The sequence below is a fragment of the Echinops telfairi genome, unplaced genomic scaffold (assembly GCF_000313985.2).
Source record: "Echinops telfairi isolate 266 unplaced genomic scaffold, ASM31398v2 ScPeMD7_443;HRSCAF=831, whole genome shotgun sequence".
NCBI lineage: Eukaryota > Metazoa > Chordata > Mammalia > Afrosoricida > Tenrecidae > Echinops > Echinops telfairi.
In genome coordinates, this window is record NW_022104341.1 from 47,855,837 (window position 1) to 47,879,809 (window position 23,973).

The 23,973-nt window shown below is 38.3% G+C and overlaps 1 protein-coding gene across 1 annotated transcript in view; it reads left to right on the plus strand.

Annotated features, from left to right (window-relative positions):
- SLC44A5 (solute carrier family 44 member 5) overlaps positions 1–23,973 on the plus strand; it is a 189,106-nt gene that overhangs the window by 122,208 nt on the left and 42,925 nt on the right. The window contains exons 9-17 of the mRNA XM_045292176.1: positions 1,349–1,461; positions 9,557–9,688; positions 15,493–15,592; positions 18,569–18,661; positions 19,158–19,245; positions 19,966–20,228; positions 21,025–21,119; positions 21,631–21,734; positions 23,097–23,170. Of these exons, the coding sequence (XP_045148111.1) occupies positions 1,349–1,461; positions 9,557–9,688; positions 15,493–15,592; positions 18,569–18,661; positions 19,158–19,245; positions 19,966–20,228; positions 21,025–21,119; positions 21,631–21,734; positions 23,097–23,170 (1,062 nt within the window). The remainder of the gene's footprint in view (positions 1–1,348; positions 1,462–9,556; positions 9,689–15,492; positions 15,593–18,568; positions 18,662–19,157; positions 19,246–19,965; positions 20,229–21,024; positions 21,120–21,630; positions 21,735–23,096; positions 23,171–23,973) is intronic.

Consider the following 23,973-nt stretch of genomic DNA (forward strand, 5'->3'; position numbering starts at 1 on the left):
CTTTGCCTCCTACTTCTTTCCTCTATTTCTTTGCAGCTTCCTCCTATCCCAATACCATGTTCAGCCTTCATTCTGGGTACAGTAGTTCCTCGCGGTTTTCTTGACCTTGGTCACTCCCTCCCATTCCTCCCATCCTCTCCCTACCATTGGTTTTGAACCATTTGTTGTTCTCTGTCTTATCACGATCCACCCATCCATCCATTGTGTCAAACACATTTGTACATTTGTTGCCATCATTTTTGAAACATTTTCTTTCTACTTGAGCCCTTGATATCAGCTCCTCATTTTTTCCCTCCCTCTCCCTCATGAACCCTTGATAATTTATAAATTATTATTATTTTGTCATGTCTTATACTGACCGATGTCTCCCTTCACCCACTTTTCTGTTGTCCATCCCCCAGGGAGGGGTTTATATGTAGATCATTGGGATCAGTTCCCCCTTTCTACTCCCACCTTTCCCTTACACTCCTGGTATCGCTCTGCTCAGTATTGGTCCTGAGGGGTTTATCTGTCCTGGATTCCCTGTGTTTCTAGCCCTTATCTGTCCCAGTGTACATGCTCTGGTCTACCCAGATTTGTAAGATAGAAATGGAGTCGTGATAGTGGGGTGGGGTGTGTGTGAAGCATTAAAGAACTAAAGGAAAGTTGTATGTTTCATCGGTACTATACTGCACCCTGACTGGCTCTTCTCCTCCCCGTGATCCTCCTGTAAGGGAATGTCCAATTGCCTATAGATGGGCTTTGGGTCTATACTCCACACTCCTACCAGGCCTCCAAACCCTCCTCTCCATAAGTGACCTAAAAAAGCCTGTATTTTTTTTTTTTTATGAAATCCCAGAGCCTCGTTTTTCTCCTGCATTTTTTTCCTTGAACAATAATTGATTCTAGATTTAGTTTTACCTTGAGATAGAGCAAGGCACCCTGGTAGCGTAGTGGATCATTCGTGGGGCTGCTAACTGCGAGGTCAGTCATTCTAAACCACCGCCTGCTCCTCAGAAGAAAGATGAGGCTCTCTGCTCCCATTAAGATCTCTCATCTCAGAATGTACAGGGACAGTGATTCTCTCTTCGATAGGGTTGTTATGAGTCAGAATTGAGCCCATGGCAGTGAGCGAGTGAGGCACACAGCAGTGCTTCCTGTGGTATAAAGTCTCTAGGTCTTATTTCTTAACATAAAAATTGTACTAGAAACCAAAGTTTGATACTTTTTAAAGTTAGACATTTTTTGGAGTCAAGTGAAAATAATTTGAGAATCATTCTGAACAGAAAAACAAAGCGGTATCTGGATGTTTTTGTTGTGTTGTCTTCAGCACACTTGAGCTGTCTTTCTTGTGGGCTTTTTCCTCCAGGGGCCTGCTTATCGCCATGCTCCTTAGTTGGATGTTCCTGATACTTCTGAGGTACACAGCTGGACTCCTCTTCTGGATCTCCATGCTAGGTGTGCTCGGAATTGTAGGATACGGTAGGTATTAACTCTCTTAAAACTGTCTAATATTTTAACAGTCTTTTTTACTTTGTGTTTCCATTACCCTGTTTCCCCGAAAATAAGACAATGTCTTATATTAATTTTTGCTCCCAAAGATGCGCTAGGTCTTATTTTCAGGGGTTATCTTATTTTTCCATGAAGAAGAGCACGGTACACCTTTATTGTTGAACAACAGAAAAAGGGAAATGTATTACCTGGATACGGTACCGGAGTAGTTGTCATCACAAACCAGCATAACCAGACAAACTGAATCCTACAGTATCAAGAATTTCTTGTTACTACCATTATTTCCATGTACAACAATCTATGGTACATTTACTCATAGTCTATGGTACATTTACTCTCACTTCCTGTCTGCTCCGACTGCGCTGCAGCCAACAGTGAGCTGTGCAGCAGCGCCCGCCTCTATGGTCCAGAGTCCAGAGTTACAGTAGCTCCGGGGGGCCTTATTATCAGGGAGGCCTTATGTTCAGGGAGGTCTTCTTTTCAGGAGATGCCTTATATTTCAGCGAGAGGCAAAACTGTAAGTAGGTCTTATTTTTGGGGGATGTCTTACTTTTTGGGAAACACGGTAACAGTTATCTCAAAGCATTTGCTTCTGACTCATTTAATTATTCTTTACCAAAAAAAATGTTAGCTTGAGATCATTTAATTTTGGGTATACTGTCTCTATACTATTCACTACTTTTTCTTGGAAAAGAAAATCCTGTAAGAATGTTCCACTCTTTCTCCTGTAAGCCTCCGGTCTCATTGTCAGGTGTCGTTCAGTTGGTTCCATTTTACGGCTCATGGCTATTCAGAAGGAAAAAAACCTTTTAAATGAATGAAAAATCTTCCAGACATCTTTTCTCATTGTTAATTTCCATTCATTTTTCTATATAAGCAAGGCAACAGCTGTATAGTAACAGAAATGTGAAATACTTTTCTCTTTCAATCCAGGTAGTGCAGTTTAATCTAGTCACTGTTGGAGCTTTCAATAATTGGTCAGTACTCCACAAGAAGGCACTGCCCTCTAGGGGCAAGTTTTCTGAATTGTGATTATTAGATGGAGAGCTACTTCATTTCAATATTGAAATTTGACCATTAACTATTCCCCCAAAAGCAATATTTGTAAGTACTGAAGGAAGGAATTAAAGTATCTCCCCTGGAACTAGATGTCATGGTGTTGACTGACTCATGGCCACTCGGTGTAGATCAGAGTTGAACTGTGCTCTGTAGAGTTTTTCATAGCTAATTATTTTGGAAGTAGGTTATCAAGCCTTCTTCCAAGGCACCTCTGAGTGGACTTAAGCCATCAATATCTGAATTAGAAGCCAAGTATGTTAACCATTTTCACCAATTAGGGACTTCCTCCTATGGAGCTGTAAATATAGCACTTAAGAAAGTTTACTTTCTGCGGTTACCCTGGGTTCTAGTCCCAGGTACATAACTTAAAACAGGTAACTGTGGAAAAGTCCCTTAGTGATTGTAAAGCCCTGTTTCTTCACCTGCTACATCAGCTCAGTAATGGTAGCTCAGCTCAGAAAGTAGTGAGATCAGTCAAGTGGGATATTGCATATAAACCGCTTACGTCAGTGTTTGGAACGCAGGAAGTACTCAATTCATTTGTCCTGGTTATTATCTTTGCCCTCGTATTCATCCTTAATGAGTTTCTAATGAATCACTTAGGCACTCCATATCTGTTGTTGCTATGCGGCACCTCCTAATCTACCTCGGGCCTCGCTCTGGAATACAGCCAGGTAACAGATCAGATATGGGTCAATCTAATGGTGAAGCACAAACACTGCAATCCTTTCATCAGAACCCCCAGAAGAAAGCTTTGTGTTTACAAACCTTGTTTCGGGTTCTTGCTTTGGGCAGAGGTCTTGCTCCGTGCCATTGGAGAGTCTGGGTATGTGTTTCAATCACCCTTCTGTTTGTCCGCAGAAGGGAAGGACAAAGAAGTCTGTCATTGACCTCACCAGCATATGTTTCAGGAGGAATATGAAATTGGTTATACTTCAGCCTTGATAAGATAAAAGGGGAAAGATGGTAAATGTATTAAAAGTGCAAGTAAAATAACCAATTTTAGTGCCCTCTGTGATGAATCTAATCCGCTCCATAAGGATTTTTTGTCTTGGAAACCCTAAGGAGTTAGTTATATTTTGTTCGATAGGGTTGCTGTGAGTCAGAATCAACCCAGTGTTCAGGGGGTTATATACACTCTCTAGGTGGTGAACCCAGCAACTAATAATATGGCAAGTGAGTTTGATAATATTCATTTGAGGGAAGAAATGTGCAACTGAACTGGCTGCATATAACTGATCTCTGCTACTATTTGGGGTAACTTTGACTTTCTGCATATCATAGGCATTAGGAAATCAGTGAATTCCTGCTGAGAGCAGCCCATGTATTAGGGTAAGAACAAGGCGCACATGAAAAGTCCGGGTTATATGTATATGTTGTTAGGAGCCCATGTACAGCAGTGGGCCAATTCTCATTAAGAGGCACACAGGAGAGGCCGTATAACACTGTGGCTAGGAACCTCACCTTACAGAATGAATAAAGGTTCCGTCCCAGATCCATCACCTACTGACTGTGTGGTCCCCTGCAAGCATCAAGTCGCTCTAACCCATAGTTGTCTCATGCAGACAGTAGCTGTCTATGAGTTTTAAACAAAACTCATAGGGCAAAACTAGGGCAGAAGATTGAGCCCAAGAACGAGCTCAATCATAACAATTGTGAAGGGGGAACAGGACTGGGCAGTGTTTTGTTCTGTTGTACATGAGTTGGAACCAACTTGATGGCACCTAACAGCAACAACAAGGCAGAAGAAAAAAAAAAACAAATTGGAAAACACTGCTGAGACTTCTACATCAATGTATAGAAGGGAACTCAATTGTCTGAGGGGTCTTCTTGCTACAACACAGTGGCACTAAGAATAATATTGCATTGCATTGTAATTCTCTGATGAGTTTGCAGGAAATCAAGGAAATATCTCCAAAAGAAAAGATATGTTAAGTGTATTATCTTATATCCAAGTGGAATGAGCAGGAAACACATGTAGAGTGCAGAGTTGCCCATACCATTGGTGGAATGAGTAGACTTAGACCTGAGCCAGCAGCAGAGGGAGAGATCAGATCTGAAGCTCCTAGAGTAAACCTGAGGCCCTGGAAAATACCTGAGGTCACCCCAGTGGGGTAACATTTTGGTTACTAACTAAATAAATGTAAATCTACCCAAGATCAAACCCACATCCATTAAGGTGATTCTTACTCACAGTGACCCTATAAAGGGTTTTTAAGACTGAGTATTTAAGGTACAAACAATCTGATCTTTCTCTTAGGCAGTGGCTGGTGGGTTTGAACTGCTAGCCTTTTAGTTAGGGTGCCCAATGCATAACTCACAGTGCCACTAGGGCTCTTTCTGGATCGAAGCACCCTCCACCAAGGTTATTAAGTTTCTACAGATTAAAATAAACAAATTATAAATTACAATCAAGGACTACTAAAGATGCAAAGCAATTGTCAGGCATAAGAATCAACAGAAACTATACAGGTCAAATTGAAGAAATTCAGAAATATAAGTTTAGGTATAGAACACAAAATAATCATATATAAAATACTTAAAATACTTGTAAATAAAAAATTGAGTCAAAGATATATAGAGGTAAACTAAACAGAACTAAAAATAAAATATACAATTGTGGGGATTCAAAATAGAAATAACTTACTCAGAACAATAGGATTAATGAACTGAAATATTAATCTGAAATAATTATCCAAAACAATAGAATGTGACAAGGAGAGAGAAATATGATAATGTGGTAAAGAGAGGAAGATTAGTTTAAGACATCTAACCTACTAATCAGCGGTATTTAAAAGTTAATTGGCTGAGAAAAGCATGAATCAACAGACACAGGAAGCTCTAATTGTGGCAGCAAGTGTAAAGAAAGCGTCACCCTTCTCTACTCGCACATTTATATATTCAGTGGCTGTCTACTGAGCAACTACTGTTTCAAGCACCTTCCTATGTAGATTCTTGCTGTGCAACAGTAAACATACAGATAAAGGCAATTGTTCTCTTAATGCTGATCATCTAAATAAATGATATGTTAGAGGGTGATAGTTGACGGGGGGGGAGGGGGATTAGAACAGGAAAAGGAAGATGGAGCGTGCCTTGGAAGACGATGTGGGAAAGTCGGGTATTAATCCAGTAAACCATCTGGAGAGAGATCCGAAGGAGGCAGTGGAGTTAGCTAGTGGAGATGGGCACAGGAGTGAGGGAAGCTGAAGAACAGAGTGGTTGAATAATTTGCCAAGTATTCATAGCTAGTAAGTAAAAATCTGTAATTCCTACTTTATTGGCCTTGAGTTACACTTTGGGCTGCTAATCAATCACAAGGTCAACAGTTCAAAATTACCAGACACTCCCAGAGTAAGACGAAGCTTTCTACTCCCATAAAGATTTAGTCTCCCAAATCCGTAGAGGCCGCTCTGCACTGGCCTATAGAGTTGCTGTGAGTCAGAATCGACTCGATGGAGATGAGTGGGCCTGATTCAAAGCTCTCGTTGTATATTATCCTGCTAGTGATTTGAGGGCACTGGTGGCACAAATCCGTAAATAACTTGACTCTCCAAACGCCAGACTCACTGCCAGTCTGACTCATTGCAGCCCTCGGGGTTTCTGAGACTGTGACTGTTTACAGGAGTCGAAAGCCTAGGCTTTCTCCCTCGGAGCTGCTGGTGGTTTTCAACTTCTGACCATGTGGACCATAGTTCAATGCATAACCCACGTTGGTAGTTCAAACCACCCACAAGAACTTCCCAAAGGTAACAAACAGCCTTGGAAAGGATATGGCACAGTTTCACTCTGCACACATGGGGTCACTGTTGAGTCATGGTGGACCTGATAGAAAGGCAATGGCAGGAAAGACATTTCACAGAAAAGTAAATATGAATGACAAATATGCACAGGAAAAGGTGCCCAGTCTCATCCGTTAGCTGAAAAATGAAAATCAGAACCACAATGTAATGTCAGGTGATGCCTTTATACTGGCAAAAAATAAAATCTTGCTAATACTAATCACTGGCAAAGTGCAGATCTGTAAGAATTTTTATGCATGCTTTTGAGCCAGTGCACTGGAAAACATCCTTGGAGAAGTACGTTTCAAATATCTCAAATTCTCCACTATATGATCCAGTAGTTCCACTCCTAAGTGTATATCTTCAAGAAATTTTTGCATAGATGAGCCCTAGAACATGTACAAGAATATTCATGTCAACATTGCTCATAGTAGAAAAATACTCAAACAATGTATGTATTCATCCATTGACTTTATACATACTCAACTTAGGCTTTAAGTCAATGGTAGCTCAGTGGGTTAAAAGTTGGGTTACTAATCACAAGGCGGGTGGTGCAAACACATCAGTCACTCTACAGCAGAAAGATGAGATTGGCTCTTCCTGTAAAGATTCACAGCCTCAGAAACCTTATAGCTCAGTCCTATTCTGTGCTACAGGGCCACTATGAGTCAAAATCAGCTGGTGCCATTGGGTTAGAGAGGACAAGACCCTAAAAGGACAGAGGAAAAGCCACTGTTCTTATGGAGCTTATGCTGCAGGGGCTGAGGGAAGGAAGGTAGGCCATACACAAAATAAGTAAGTAAAATAGACAGCATGCCGATTGATGATAACCACTAAAATGAAAAATTAATGGGTAGAGATCAGGTATATTCAAGGCAAAGGATTTTCAAATTTCAATAGATGTCAAGAATGACTCCACTGAGAAGGTGATATTTAAGCAAAGATTTGAAGTAGTTAAGAAAATAAGTTATATGGCTTTCTGAGACAAGACAATTACAGATGTGAGGTGGCAGAAAGCCTGCCACATGCAAGGAACGGCAAGAAGCCACTTTGTCTGGATCTGAGAAAGTGAGTTGAGAAAGAAGGTCAAATAGGACAGGTGAGGAGGCCTTATAGACCGTTACAAAGATGTGCCTTGAGATGAGAAGCTATTGAAGGATTTTAAGCGGAAGTATAAGATGGTGTACTCATACCTGAATAGTTCATCTCATATACTTAGCACTCTGACAATCAATCTTACTCAGTTAAGTGAAAGCGGAAAGGTTTAGTAGGAAGCTATAACTACAGAAGGGACAAGAAGTTGCAGTGAAATGTCACAGAGCAGGGAGCTCTTGTAAATGATGGCTATATGTCACAATGTGGAAGGCTCTCTAACAAAATATTGAGTGAGAAAAACAAGTGGCAGAAAACTATGACAGAAGGAGCCTTCTGTGAAACACTTAAGACTGTATATGGCAGTCATGCTATTATGAATATCAAAAATGAGCAAAACTAGATATTTTCTTCTAATGAAATCTTATGAAACAATGAGAACACTTAAAAGTAAGGAAATGATACAAAATTCAGAATTGTTGTACATTAGCAGAGGCAAGGAAGGGGTATGATGGGAAAAAGCTCAGAGGCAAAATCAGTGGTGCATTCACATGACCTTATTTTACTATCTGCTTCCTAAACTACAAAAGTCTTGGTGATGTAATGGCTTTTGTGCTGGTTGGCTAACCACAAGGTCAGCAGTTCGAAACCACTAGCTGATGTGCATGAGAAAGATGAGACTTTCTCATCCTGTAAAGATGTATAGTTTTGGAAATTCAGTAGGGAAGTTCTACCCTAATCTACAGTGTCACTATGAGTAGAAGTGACTTGATGATAGTGAATGAGTGTCATAACCTCCACCTGAATTACATATAATTGTATATGGATCAAATATTCCAGAGAATATATTTTAAATATTTTGAGAAGTGCACTCAATCATGTCTGAAAAGAGATTTCTCTTACATACCTAAGCTAAATGAAACAAATGTCCTTTCAAATCTTTTCCTCACCTTCCCACCTTATATCTCCACAACCTCTGTTGGTTTGCAGTTAGGGATTTTAAAAGCAGTTGTCTTAGTTATTTCTGGGACTCTCTCACACACCTAATCCAAACCCACCAGTCAGGAAGGTAAGTCGATCTCTTAACGCCGTCTTTTCTCACTCCATCCTATGCCCTGAAAAGTCGTGATAAAGTCTGAAGTAAAGAGTCTCCTGGAACATACAGCAAGTCTCTATGTGCTTTGCCTGGGCACAATCATTAATAAGAAAGTACTTTTAGGTAACCTGACAAAAAGACTTGAGTTTTACCATTGGAAGTTTTGCAAAAGGACTTTTTTTTTAACTGAACAGATCATGTAAATTCATTTTAAACAAGTTATATACTCCTGTGATTCGAATTTCAAAATATACAAACTTTATACAATGAAAATTTTCTTCTTATCCTTTTGTTCTGGAACACCAACTCTACTGAAAGTAAAAATTAAATGTTTCTTGTGTATTCTTCCAGAATAGCTTATGTGTACTCAAACAAATACACGCACATGTTCCTTTAACGTACTCTTATACACATCGTAGCACACTTTTCATAATATTTTGTACCTTACTTTTTCAATTAAAAATATTGATCTCTCATTATCACTAAATTTCTTTCTCTTTTATGGGAATATGGTGTTCTAGTTTACAAATTATTTATAGACAATAACTTATTTAACCAGTACTTATGGTTACGTATTGGGCTGTTAACTGCAAGGTCAGCAGTTCAAAACCACCAACCACACTTCGGGAGAGGAGGCTTTCTATTCCTGTAAAGAGAGGTCCAGTGTCGGAAACTCTCAGGGGCAGTTCTGCCCTGTATTGTTGCCAGGAGTCAGCATCAACTTGATGGTGGTGAGTTCAGGTTTTGTTTTGTTTTGTTTGTTTGTTTTGGTTAACATTAAGGTTGTTTCTAATTAAAAGGACATGCAAAGGCAGCTGTTACCACAGTCATCTAGATACATGCTGAACACATTTACATTAAGCACAATAACACACTTAGAGTATCGGGTCCAAATAAAATAGTTATTATGTAAATATGAATCCTGCTTGTATAAAAAAAGACCATACTGACCAATTTTATGAAGATGAGTGTTACAGGTGCATCACTTTTTTTCAGAAAATATCATTTTGCATAAATTTAATCATCTTTCTTTTTCAAGGAATATGGCATTGCTACCGAGAGTACAAAAAACTTCAAGGAAAACCAACTTCGGAATTAACTATATATGACATCGGGATTCAGACTGATCTCAGCATCTACTTTGAGTTGAAACAAACATGGTTCGCATTTAGTGAGTGGCTTTTAAAAACTGACAATGTTGAAACTATAGTAATAAGAATGCTGTGTGTATGTTTAAAGGAAAGTTGGTATAATCTGATTAATGCCTTTATCATTGCTGTCATTAAAGCTAAATGTGGCTATAGTCCCTACTAGGTATCAGAAATAAAAAAGTCACTGAGGGGAATTATTACATAATCTATGAAAATATTATTTTGAAATAATCTCCAAATATGTGTCTTCGATTTAAAATGTTTGTTTGTGAATGATTATAACCATAAGCCCAATATATAGGAAAGATTCTTAAAAGGAAATATACACTTCTTTTTCAAATTTGTTTTTTAAATGGAAAATGAAATAGAAGCAAAAACTTGTTTCATAACAAGACTTTTAAATTATTTTTTATTATAGGAATTGGAACTAATTAGGAAGCCACTAAAACTTACATTATTTTTTTAAATTTTTATTGTGAAGTGGGTGAAGAATTACAGAGCAGATTTTTAATTGAAATTTTAATCCAATATTTTCTATACATTTTGTTTTAATTCAGGGGTGATGAAGTACTCTGATCTTCCTCATTATGTTTCCTGTTTCCATTTATCCTCCTTCTCCAACTTTTCTGAACTTTGTCTTGGGGAACTACTCCTCTTTTGATTTCAAGTGGTAGAGTATCTAAGGTGTGCCTACTTCCCCCTGACACTTATTTTTTGTATGGATAAAAATTGAGCTGTTGGTGTGAATTTGCTTCTAGACTAAAGGACTCTGGGGAGTTCCACCAGTCTCTAACTGATTACATAATTAGATTATGTAATAATCTAGGCTTCGGTAATAAGCCTAGTCTTTTTATAAGTATTCATTTGTTTCACATTCTTCTCTCACTCGATTTATGACCTTCTACTGTGATCTTTTTAGCACAATTGGAGTGACAGTTGGACACCATCTAATTTTCTTGGTCTCTTGGTTGTGGAGACCGATGTTTACGTAGTTCCTTAGTCTATTGGACTAATTGTTTAAATACACTTTTCTGAATTTACTTTTTACTTTTGAAAGTTTGATTGACATATAATTCACATATCATACAACTAAATAGTTCAAACATATTAAAATTGGGTTCTACAACCATCACCACAATCAATTTTAGAATATTTTCCTCTTTCCTGTAATCATTGTTAGCTCTCCATTTCTCCCAACCTCCCCTGTCATAATCTGAAGGAACCATATATTACTGTCTTAATAGGTTTACATATCCTGGATTTCAGATAAAGAAAAATATATGAAAAAATAAAATAAGGAAATAAAACAGAAAAGCCTCAATCAAACAGAAAGTAGAAAATAATTAAAACTAGAACAAACTTAAAATGTGTCAAAAGGAAAAACAAATTACAAGATCTTCAATTTTAACCTAACTTCATCTTCATCAGTCCGCTTTCCCATGCACTCCATCTGCTTGCTAGCAGGGCTATTCACTTGCCTGATCAATGGCCAGAGGAGATTAACCTGAGGCTTATTACACATGCAGATCCTGCAAATGGATTTTGGGTTTTCACCATCATTCATAGCCTTCTGCAAACAGGGTGCCCAGAACTTAAGCTCTTTTACAATTCCTTTCTCCAATCTTGGGTTGTATTATTTTCAATCCTTGAGTCACACAGATTGGTGTGTTTCTTGGAAATCCCAGTAAGCAAACTGGATTTTACCTTAATCACACCTGTAAGTAGATAAAAAGAGTTGAAATACCTCCTTGGATTTAAGGCCTAAATGCCCTAGAGTGAGAAGAAGCTATTATCCCAACATTATGGATTTGGAAATCATTGCACTTGATTCACTTATCTTGCTTTGGAGGTGCCCAATAAATGGAAACTCAAGGGCACCATATATTTGCAATGTTCACACTTACTTTTCTTTTTTATGACACGTCTTAGTCTGGAAGGCATAGCTCTATCTTTGTGAATGAGCTTTGAATGCATTTTAGTCTAAAAATATGAACTATACATGTATACTTTTCCTTTCCTCAATCGTATTTTCAATTCTATGTTGTTGTTAGGTTATAATAATGAATTTGAGCCTGCTACAACCCATAATGATCCTATGAACAAGACAACAAAACACTCCCCGAGCTCAGTGTTGCAGCCATGGTGTCAATCCATCTCAGTAAGGGCCTTCCTATCATTTACTGCCTCTCCACTTTCCCAAGCAGGATGTCCTTCTCCATGGACTGGTCTCTCCTTATAATATGCCGAAAGTATGTAAGATGAAGAAGTCTGACCATCCTTGCCTCTCCGAAGCACTCTGGCCTTACTTCTTCCAGTACAGATTGGCGTGTCATTTTAGCAGTCAATAGTATTTTCAATATTCCAACACCGCAATTCGAATGCATCAGTTCTCTCATATTCGGTGTCCAACTTTCACATGTCATGAGACAGTGGAAAATACCATGCCCTGGGTCAGCTGCGCCTTACTCCTTAAAGTCAGGTCCTAGCTCTTCAACACTTTAACGAGGTCCTTCTGCGGTAGATTTACCTAATTCAACGGCTATTTCCGTGAGCATTGACTGGATCAATGACAACTTCAATCTTTTCTAGCTTTAGCTTGATGTTACCTATTGGTCCAGTTGTGGGATTTTGTTTTCTTTACATTGAGTTGTAATCCACACTAAAGGTTGCAATCATTGATCTTCATCAGCAAGTGCTTCAAGTCATCCTCACTTCCAGCAAGCAAGGTTATATCATCTGTATATCATAAGTTGTTAATAAGCCTTCCTCCAATCTTGATGCGACATTCTATTTCAATAATCCAGCTTCTATCATTATTAGCTCAACATACAGATTGAATAAGTAGGATGAGAAGATGCAACCCTGAGGCACAACTTCATTGATATTAGACCATCTCTATCCCCTTGTTCTGTTTGAACAACTGTCTCTTACTTCATGTACAAGTTCTACATGAGCACATGAAGTGTTATGGAATACCCATTCTTCTCAAGGTTATCCATAGTTTGCTATAATCCACACAGTTGAATGTCATTGCATAGTCAATAAAATACAAGTATACCTCTTTCTGATATTCTCTCCTTTCAGCCAAAAACCATCAGCAATGATATCCCTTGTTCCACATCCTCTTTTGAGTATGGTCTGAACCTCTGGCAGCTCACTGTCAGTGTACTGTTACAAAATTGTTGGACAACTTTCAGCAAAAATTTTATTGCATGTGGTATTAATGATATTGTTCTGTAATTTCAGCATTCGGTTTGGTTATCTTTTTTTGCAATAGATATAAATATAGATCTCTTCCAGTCAATTTGATCAAATAGCTGTCTTTCAAATTTCTTAGCATAAACATTTCCAGTATTTCATCAGCTTGTTGAAACATTTAAATTGGTATTCCATCAATTTCTGGAGCCTTGATTATAGCAAATGCTTTCAGTGCAGCTTGAACTTCATCCTTCATCAAGACTGATTCTTGCTTATCTGCTACTTTATGAAATGATGGAATGTTGACTAGTTATTTTTGGTACAGAGACTGTGTATTCTTTCCATCTTTTTTTGATGCTTCCTGCATCATTCAGTATTTTTCCCCTAGAATCTTTCAATATTATAACTCAAGGCTTGAATTTTTTCTTAGGTTGTTTTTTTTTGTTTAAGATATGCTGAGTGGATTCTTCCATTTTGATTCTCTAATTCTAGGTTTTTACATATTCCATTACAATATTTGGCTTTGTCTTCTCAAGCTGCCCTTTGAAATTTTCTGGTCCACTTTTTACTTCATCATTTTTCCATGTCCCTAGAAACTCTATAGTTAAGAACAAGTTCAGAGTCTTTTCTGACATCTATTATCTTTTCTATCTTTTTAATGACCTTTTGCTTTCTTCATGAATGATGTTCTTATGTCGTCCCATAGTTCATTTTTAGTGTTCAAGGTAGCAAATCTGTGCTTGAAAAGTTCTCCAAATTCAAGTAGAATATACTTAAGGTCATATTTTGGCTCTCATGGACTTTTGACATTTTTTTTTCAGCTTCAACCTGAACTTACATATGAGCAATTGGTGGTCTGTTCCAAAGTCAACCCCTGCCTGGCTTTAGCTGCTCATATTGAACTTCTCCAGCATCTCTTCCCACAGATGTAATCAATTTGACTTCTGTGTAGTCCCTCTGGAGAAGTCCATGTGTATAGTTGCCTTTTGTGTTATTAAAAACGGTGTTTTTAATTGGTTTTGCAAAATTCTATCATGCAATCTCCATCTTCATTTCTGTCACCAAGTCCACATTATCCAACTATTCTTCCTTCCTCTTTGTTTCCAACTTTTACATTCCAATCACCACTAATTATCAATGAATCTTGATTGCATATTTGACCGATTTTTTACTGAAGACTGGTAGAATTCTTCAGTTTCTTTATCATTAGCTTTTGTGGTTGGTTCAAAAACTTGAATAATAGTTGTATTGGTTGGATTTCCTTGTATGGGGATAGATATTATCCTATCACAGACAGCTTTGTACTTCAAGATCAACCTTGAAATGTCCTTTTTGACAATAAATACAATGTCATTCCTGTTGATTATATCATTCCCAGCATAGTAAACCATATGATTTTCTGATTCAAAATGGTCAATACCAGTCCATTTCAGCTAATGCCTAGCATATATCTCTTTATGTGTTGCATTTAATTTCTGATGACTCCAATTTTCCTAGATTAGTATTTTCTACTCTCAAGTTCCAATTATTAGTAGATTTTTTTCACCAGGTTTTTTTTTTTCATGGCGAGTCCCATCAGCAAATGAAGATTCTGAAGGCTTTACTCCTAAAGACTGTGCTCCACCCACATTGTTATGGTCGACTCGGCTTTGAAAAAGCAGCTCTTCCTCAGTCATATTCTGAGTGCCTTCTGACCTGAGGGGCTCATCTTCTGGCACTATCTCTGACAATGTTTTGCTTCTATTCAGTTAACCTTCAATTTCTGACAATGTTTCGATGTTATGCATGAGGTTTTCAATGGCTAATCCCTCTGAATTGGATAACCTAGTCCTTCGTTGTTGTCTGTTCTTAGTCTGGAAGCTTTGCTGAAACCTGCTTAATTTTAGTGACTCTGGTGGCATTTGAAACACCACTTACATAACTTCCAGCATCACAGCAACACATGAGCCACCTCTGTGATTGTTAGGGACTATATCTGTCAGTCATAATGCAACCACATTAAATCAAACTGACAGACAAGTGGTGATAGGGGAAATGAGAGTACTGAAAATAGAACAAACAACACAATTAGAGGAAAAGTTGACACTGTGATAAGTGTAACTAATGCCACTGAACAATTAAAAGCTTAATAAAAAAAGCTTAAAAAAAAGTTTTTTAAAAATAATATAAATGGTCTCATCCAGTCAGTTAAAGGGCTTAAGAGTAAAACCCGAAGTGTCCTGGGCAGAAAGAATTCTGCTTCCACACTGTAACATAAATAGCCTACCAGCATTTCCAGCCTCCTTATTTATTTATTTTTACTTGCCAGCCCACCATCATGTGAGTTATTCCTTAAAAGAAATCTCACACTCTTCCCATGGAGGAGATGAACGCTGTTCAAGTCACTAACTCAAACTGTAGTTAAAGGTTTTCATATATATTTCTTGGCATTTCATGGAGATTTTAAATGCAAATTTCCAAGAATGGCATTTTCAGAAAGGCAGCAGCACTTTGCAAATTATGAAAAGGTCAGAAATGAAGAGCTAATGACAACTATTACCTTTAACTTTTACTAAGAAAGTTTCCCTTGGGGATTGATTTGTAGCATAAACCGGATTTTGTTGTTCCTTTGTATGTTTGTTTACAGTGATAATCCTCTGCATCGTTGAAGGATTTATCACCATCATGCTGATCTTCCTCAGGAATCGAATCCGTTTCGCGGTTGCCCTGCTGAAGGAAGGGAGCAAGTAAGACAGACTTTTGACATAGAAACTCAAATAATGTATATCAGCCAGCTCACTCGCTGTCTATCGCATAGATACCCCGGATGTTTTCTCTTTAAGAGCACTTGTTAAAGATACTGTTTCCCCTCACAATGCTTTGATCAAATTTTGGACTCTACCAACTATTAATAGGTCATAGAGACAAGCCCTTCAATCACCCCCAAAGCTCATTATTAAAGTGTAAGTTCAGGGTAAAACCCATCTCCTCTACTAACTTTTGTGTATGTGTGAACATAAAATATAGCTTAACAGAATAATGTATGTGTAAATAATTGAACAAATACTATATAAAAGTTAACTATGGATTATATTATGTTCATACTTGGTCATATACTGATATCAGTGTTCAATATCACTCATGAAATATTCAATCACCATAATTTTATAAAGCAAATTCTGTGCTATTACCATTTCTATATGAAATTTGTTATTAGGGCAATTGATTCTGGTGGTAACAAACTATACATTTTCTTTTTATAGCTCTTAATTCAGAAGCATTTAATACACAGAACCATTTTCATTTTTTAAAAATTTCTGTAAAATGAACACATTAAATTTTTCATGAATTTCATGCTGAGAGATAAATAGCATATACAACTTCCAAACTATTCCAAAAGGTTACTTGAGGATAATAGTTTAAATTTCTGAATAATGCATGGGAAAAACAAGGACAGGATTGTTATAAAGTCAATAGACCACGCTCTCTATTCAGAGTGATGGAGGCTAAACTGTTAATGACAAGGACCAACTCATTTTTAACAGTTTTTAAGGTTTATTTTCATAAAATTACCATTGATCACAATAATAGTGCCACGTAAGGCATTGGTTTAAATAGTTTACTAGCCATTTGTCAAATCAAACTCTCCTTCCCCAGTGACTGAAGCCCTGTCATTAGCCACTGAAGACTACTGATTTACTGGGTTTATTCTAATATGGTATGATCCTGAGCAATTCTCGGTAACTTGCTCCACTTGTTTGCCTTCAACAGTGTGTGTATGCGTATGAAGCTAAATTAATTAATAAATGAAAAGGTAAATTTTAATGCTTAATCTTTCTATTGGAATCAGGCTCCTAATAGTCCACCTGATGAAAAGGACCCCCTAAGTAGCATTTACAAAGTACCCCCTCCTGGGGGACTGTGTCACGTACCTGTGGGGAGAGCGGAGGTGTCTGCAGAAACAGATGCCTCCATTTATCCTGGAACATGCACTTCACACAAAAGGTTTTAACTGCCAGGGAGGTGCTGGCTTTGTTTTGTTTTCTTTTCTGATAAGACTAAAGAAGTTAAATGTAGGCCAAAGAAGTTTGGGATCCTGTGCCTTAAATGATACTATTATAGCTGTAGCTGGTTGGTATTTTGCTCAAAGGGGGAAAAACCATTCTGAAATAAATGGGTGTAAGAATACAAGGTAAACATCTAGGGAGGCATAAAAAATTAACCTAAAAGCAATAAACGGACCCAAAGGAAAGATGGCAACAACTGCAAAAGGAATCTAAGCTATATCACAAGTAGGATAAACTAGGAGCCATGCTAGTTTCATCTTATCTCTCAGTGGTCGATCAAACAGCACTGTGTTTAATTCATTGTCATACACTTAAAAGGACTTAGAAATGTATCAGTTGAGAACAGGGAACTAGGATGATGAACACTTCATAAATCTGTTCTATGAGGAAATATCAAAGAAATTGTCCTGGAGAAGAAAAGAATAAGGAATAATTTGAAGGGTAGCCACATGGAAAATGTGATAAAATAGTCATTTATTCCTTAGAAGGCTTTGGCTATGAGTTAAAGGGAAACAGACAGAGAAAGCCATTCTAATAATTAGATTGTTAAGAACATAGAATAAAGTAGGCCATGTAAAAAGAAGTCCTATCAGTCAACGTAGTCACAAGAGGCCCACTCACCAACCTACTCATTAAATTGATTTTGACTTACAGTGTGACAAACTTAAGTGAACAGTTTTGTTTTAGGACACGGTTGAACTGCTTGGTGGGACTCCCAAGTCCCTAAGTCTTTAAGGAATCAGACTGCATGATCTTTCTCCTGTGGAGCACTGGTAGGTTCAAACCATGGACCTTTCAGCTAGCACCCCACTGGGCTCCTCACCAGATGCTAGTGAACACATGTCAAAGATAGTACAGAATGGACTTCTGAATTAGAACCGATGATTTTCAATGTCTTTTCCAATTCTACTATTTTTTGCATCTAAGAGGAGCTCTGGTGGGGTAGTGGTTACACGTGGGGCTGGTGACTGCGCAGACTGCAGTTCGAAACCACCAGCCATTCTGTGGGAGAAAGACAAGGCTTTCTACTTCAACGAAGATCACAATCTAGGAAATTCACAGGGGCAGCTCTGCTCTGTTCCGGAGGGTCACTATGAGTCAGCATCAACAAGATGACAGTGAGCTGAGTGAGTATAAGGCTACGAATCAAAACCAGCGGTGGTTCTCAACCTGTGGGTCACGACCCCTTTGGGGTTCGAACGACCCTATCACAGGGGTCGCCCAATTCATAACAATAGCAAAATTACAGTTATGAAGTAGCAACAAAAATAAGTTTAAGGTTGGGGGTCACCACAACATGAGAAACTGTGGGTCGCAGCATTAGGAAGGTTGAGATTCACTGATCTAAACAAATGGCGAAAAGAAGTCTCATGACTACAGTGTATAAAAGCTTTATGGATAAGGCAGAAATAACCAAAGAGGAGAGAGTTTGGGAAATTTGTGGTAGAAATTATCCATGAACATTGGAAATAGAATAAATAATAAGAGAAATATTAACACGCCAGAATGATGGGGGTAGGAGGATTCAATGGTTGTTAACATTGTTTTTAGAACAAATGCAGTTCAAGGTTTACTTTCAGTTGTTACAGAAACAATTAAATTGGGAAAACTATAATTCTGAATCATTTTGAGTTTCAACTCTTTGTTTTATTTCAGAGCTGTTGGATGCATCCCCAGCACATTAATTTACCCGGTTTTAACTTTCATTCTGATCGCAATCTGCATTTCCTACTGGGCTGTGACAGCAGTGTATCCTTTGGTACTGTAATTAATTAGGTGCTTTCAACCTCAGGCCACATTCTTCTAGAGCCATGAATTTGTGTCCACGGTTGTATTCTTTCCCCATCTTTGGGATGACTGAAAACATCTTAAAGAGGTAACCTCATTTTTTATTTTATTATTTTTTTGGCCAAGTTCTAAAAAAGTACCAGCCTACTGAGTGGATTTTTTTCCTGCAATAGTCATATGGTCGATTTTGTTTTGTGTTCACATTGGTAATTTTCCTTGACCATAACACAACTCCTAAATATTTTATTGTGTTTAATGGGCTATTAGTATAGTTGGTCCATGCTATACTATTCTTTACCTGAAAAAAAATGGATGAGGATTTATAATATTATACAATAACATCTATTTTTAAAGTTAATATCTCTATGGACTTTTGAATTATCTGCAATCTTCTCTTGTCTGTTCATTTGTTCTCAATCTAAGGGTAAATCATTTATCCTTAATCAAATTCATTCAGTTTTTTGGCTACATCAGGGGTACCTATATATAAAGTCATGACTCCTGGGGGCCAATGTATACATGAAAATAAAACCTGTGACCCACAGGTAAGTAAGAGAAATTCTCTCCCTTTTCTATTCCACTATGGAGCATGACTACATTCTATCTTACAGTCATTGTAGGACTCCTGGAACAGATTCTGTGCACTGATGATCATCATTGATCAGCAGGAAAGGGGTGGTTAGGTGGGACCAGGAAAGCACTAAAGCAGCAGACATAATGGAGGGAAAGCACAGTAATAATTTCCTTAGATCTTATCGCCCTATCATACATCCAAGAAGCATTCCTGGTCAACGCTGTGAATGCGAAATTATGTAGTGGGTACCGAATGAGTTTATAATGGAAAATAAACTACTGTATAGAACTCCTTAAAGAATTGTAGACATAGGTCTCCTTTAAAGAATTGTATTAAATTGTATGATTGAAAATAGAGATGTAATAGCAAAAGATAATAGAGAAAGGATCACCCACTGCCAGCCGAGTTTATGCTGATTTATAGCGACCTATGGGACAAAGTAGAAATGCCCCAGTTTCTTTCTGAGACTGTAACTCTTTATGAAAGTAGAAAGCCTCATCTTTCTCCCTCAGAATGGCTAGTGGTTTAGAACTGCTGACCTTGTGGCTCAGTGCATAACTACTACACTACGAGGGCTCATGGTGAAAGGCTAGGACATGCTTTTGGGGGGAACAAGATAAGAGATGTTATTTTGTAGTGGCCTCTAATATTATATTCTCTGTGTTTTGTTATTTTACTTTTCTGAGTACAGACTTTTAATACCACTGACATTTCCAAAATTTGCCCGGGTGCTATGTGTAACTTTGCTTTCTATGGTGGAAAGAGCCTGCTTCATCAATACATCACCGTCTTTCAGATATACAATCTCTTTGCCTTTCTCTGGCTTATAAACTTTGTCCTTGCATTGGGTCAGTGTACCCTTGCTGGTGCCTTCGCTACTTATTACTGGGCCACAAAAAAACCTGAGGACATACCACCATTTCCACTCTTTACTGCATTTGGACGGGCCATACGGTAAGCTCCCTGGGGAACCCTACACCCACCTTCCCTGCTGCCTTTTTTGTGCCTGTAATACAATATCCTCCTAAAGTCCACAGGTCCCTGAAGATGTGACCAAACTAAAGACGAAAAGTTCATTTGACTGTGTTCTCTGTTCCTTACCTCATTGATGGTGCTAAGCCACTGGTATCATTTTTCCTGATGAAAAGCAGGACAAATCCGCAAGGCTTAAAATCCTCTCCTGGAGACTTTTATCAAGTTTAAATAGAAGATTGCCAAGAGCTCTTTGCTAGCATCATTTTTTTTTTTAACATTTTATTAGGGGCTCATACAACTGTTATCCCAATCCATACACACATCAATTGTGTAAAGCGCATTTGTACATCATTCTCAAAACATTTTCTCTCCATTGAAACCCCCGACATTAGGTCCTCATTTTTCCCCTCCCTCCCCGCTCCCCCCTCCCTCATGAGCCCTTGATAGTTTATAAATGGGTATTTTGTCATATCTTGCCCTGTCCGACGTCTCCCTTCATCCACTTTTCGGTTGTCTGTCCCCCAGGGAGGAGGTCACATATAGTTCCTAGTAATCGGTTCCCTCTTTCCTACCCATTCTCCCTTTACCCTCCCTGTTTCGCCACTCACACCACTGGTCCTATAGGGCTCATCCGTCCTGGATTCCCTGTATTTTCAGTTCCTATCTGTACCAGTGTACCTCCTCTGGTCTTTGCTAGGATCATTTTAAGTACTGTCCTTTTAGTTGATACCAATAGAGATGGTCTAACATTCACCCTTGTGTTCTCTTTGCCCAGATATCACACGGGTTCCCTAGCATTCGGATCTTTACTTCTTGCATCAATTCAAATGTTTAGAATTGTCCTTGAATATGTGGACCGCCGTGCTAGAAGTAAGATTCCCGAATTTGTCTTGTCTTCTCCTTTCTAACCTCTGTGTCGAGAGCGGACTGGAGCACCAGGTGAAAGTGCCTGAGGCTGCAGCATGAACTACAGTAGGGAGAGGCAGTCAGATCTGGTTTCAGTGGAAGGCTAAGCCAGTCCTTGCTGAGGAAGTAGGAGATCAAGGGGAGGGAGAACAGTGGTGAGTGAAAGAGAATACAATAAAGTGTGTGCTGCTATTTATTGAAATATGGAAGTCAAGAGAAGCAACTTTGAAAGAAGATTCAGAATTCTATTTTGGGCCCAGTAATGTTGGGAAGCATTGGTGGACCTGGGCTAGAGCCCTGAGCAAGTTGGGCTTGAAATGTACATGTGGGCGCCAATGGCATGAACTTTCATAGCTGACACAGTTTACAAACACAGGCACTTTGTTGAGAGCGCCCCTTAAAATGTTATTATTATATTTAACCCACAGGGTTAAGTTGCAAATTACTAATAGATTCAAATATCTCCTTCTAATAGCTGCCCAGAACAATATCTCTAAATTCCTACAATGCTGCCTGAGATGCTGTTTCTGGTGTTTGGAAAAAATGGTCAAGTTTTTAAACAAAAATGCCTATATCATGGTAAGTTTCTTTGTCGTTTTTAGTTTTACTAAAACTTCTTTGCAAACCTGACCCCATGTTACTTTGCTAAACCTTAAGACAATTAGACATCATGTGATTATAATTCTTGGGTTATGCTTTCCCAGTTAAGGGAATCAATAATAACTGTTTCATTTTTGCCATCAATGTGTTTCTGGAGAGGAAACATATTTATATTAGAAATTAAAAAATTTTTAATATGCTACAGTGAACATTATTTTAGTCTATATTCCACTCTGTGGGAAAATATCTTTCCAACTCTAGGGTTTATGTGTTGTTCAGAAACAGTCTGATCCTTTTTTATGAATCTTGTGCTAAAAAGCATAAGAATTGACAATTCTAGACTGGATATTTCACATGAGACTATGAAGGCTTCTAACTAGACATTTTTATTAGTAAAGGATCCAGAAATGTCATTCTTCTAAATTTAGTATCTGTGGTCTCTGGGACACTTGTTCATTGTCACAGGAAAGGTATTTAGCCCATCGATTCATATAGTCATTAATTTACCTCCAGAGAGAGTACTTTATTGCGTGCTTGTAATCCGTCAAGAATCACTGCTGTTGTTGTGGGTTAGATGTTGAGTGGGTTCAAACCCCCCAGCAACCCTACTGGGGTAAAATGAGGCTATCTGCTCTGAGAAGGATTTGTTAGACACCTCCACAGGGCGACTACAAACGGGAGTCCACTTGCTGGAAGTGTGTTGGGTTTGGGGTTTTGTTTTGGTTATGTAATCAGTACACCAAGTATGATGAAAAACATTGTACTCCCTAAGAGTGATTTTTAACCTGGCAACTAAAACATACAGCCTAGTCACCAAGAAACCCTAACGAAGACATCCCAAAGACATACCCATTGCCTGGGATTTGAGAAAAATACCTGCCATCTAGGCTGTCTGATTCCCATGGGGCTAATGGCCAGCTAGCTTCTAAACAAGGAGCCCTGCTTGTGTAGTGGAGGATGCGCTGAGTCTTGGCCTCAATGGCAGCAGCTTCCACCCACCAGCTAATCGGGGGAGGACAGATGACGCTTTCTTCTCCTGTAAAGATTGACAGAATCAGAAACCCGAAGGGGCAGATCTCCTATGCCCTATAGAGTCACTGTGAGTCAGAATTGGCTGGATGGCTGACAGAAAATCTAAGGCATGTCGTGTTGTCACCAACCTTGAGAGTCCCAGATGCACAGGACTGCCATAATCTCAAAAGGTAGAAAGACAAAGGGTAACTGTGTAAATGGCAGATTGCCAATTGGATTGTTTTCCTCTAATTTGAATTGTCCTTTTGCCATGTTAAAATATAGCACTGGACCAAGAATAATGTTAACTATGTTAACTCTTTTCTTCAGATTGCAATATATGGCAAAAATTTTTGCAAGTCAGCAAAAGATGCTTTTAATCTCCTGATGAGAAATGTTGTAAGGTAAGTGAACAGGTTTACCACTGCAATGCAAAATGTGTTAAACCTTGAATATTATGTACATCACATGTTTTATAAGTATCAGTGGCCTTATTAGAGATGAATATTATCTTTCAATATGTCAACTGCTAAATATATATAACAAAACTGCCATTGAAGTATGCCATTGAAAATTCAGTGAAAATTAATTACATTCACCATGTTGTTTACACATTGCCATTATCCATTTCCAAAATGGATATGCTTTTGCCTTGATGTATTTGTCTGTTATAGAGATTTTAAATAAGTAGGATCATACCATATTTGACCTTTTGTATCTGACATTTCACAAAGCATAAGGCTTTCCAGGTTCATCCTTATCTTGGCATGAATCTGAACTTCATTTCTCTTTATGGATGGATACCACTCTCTTGTTTGTATATACCACACTTTATTTCCTCATTCATTTTGTTGACCACTTGGACTGTTTCTGCTTTGGGGCTATTTTGCAATAACGCTGCAGTGAGTAGTCTCGATCTGTCATGTCAGTATAAGTACCTGCTCTCAAGTGTTCAAGGTCTATAGCAGGAGTAGAAGTTCTGGGTCCTCCGATGACTCTGCTTACCATTTTGAGGAACTGCCTTACTTTACCACATTGTATACACTATGACTGTCCTACCTGCACGAGAGCAACGATTTCTCGACAACTGCTCCCAAACTTGTCACTTTCCATCCTCGTGATAGGACAATAGCATTTCATTGTGATTTGATTTGCATTTCCCTACTGACGGATATGGCGAATATTCTCATGGCTTTGTGGGCCATTT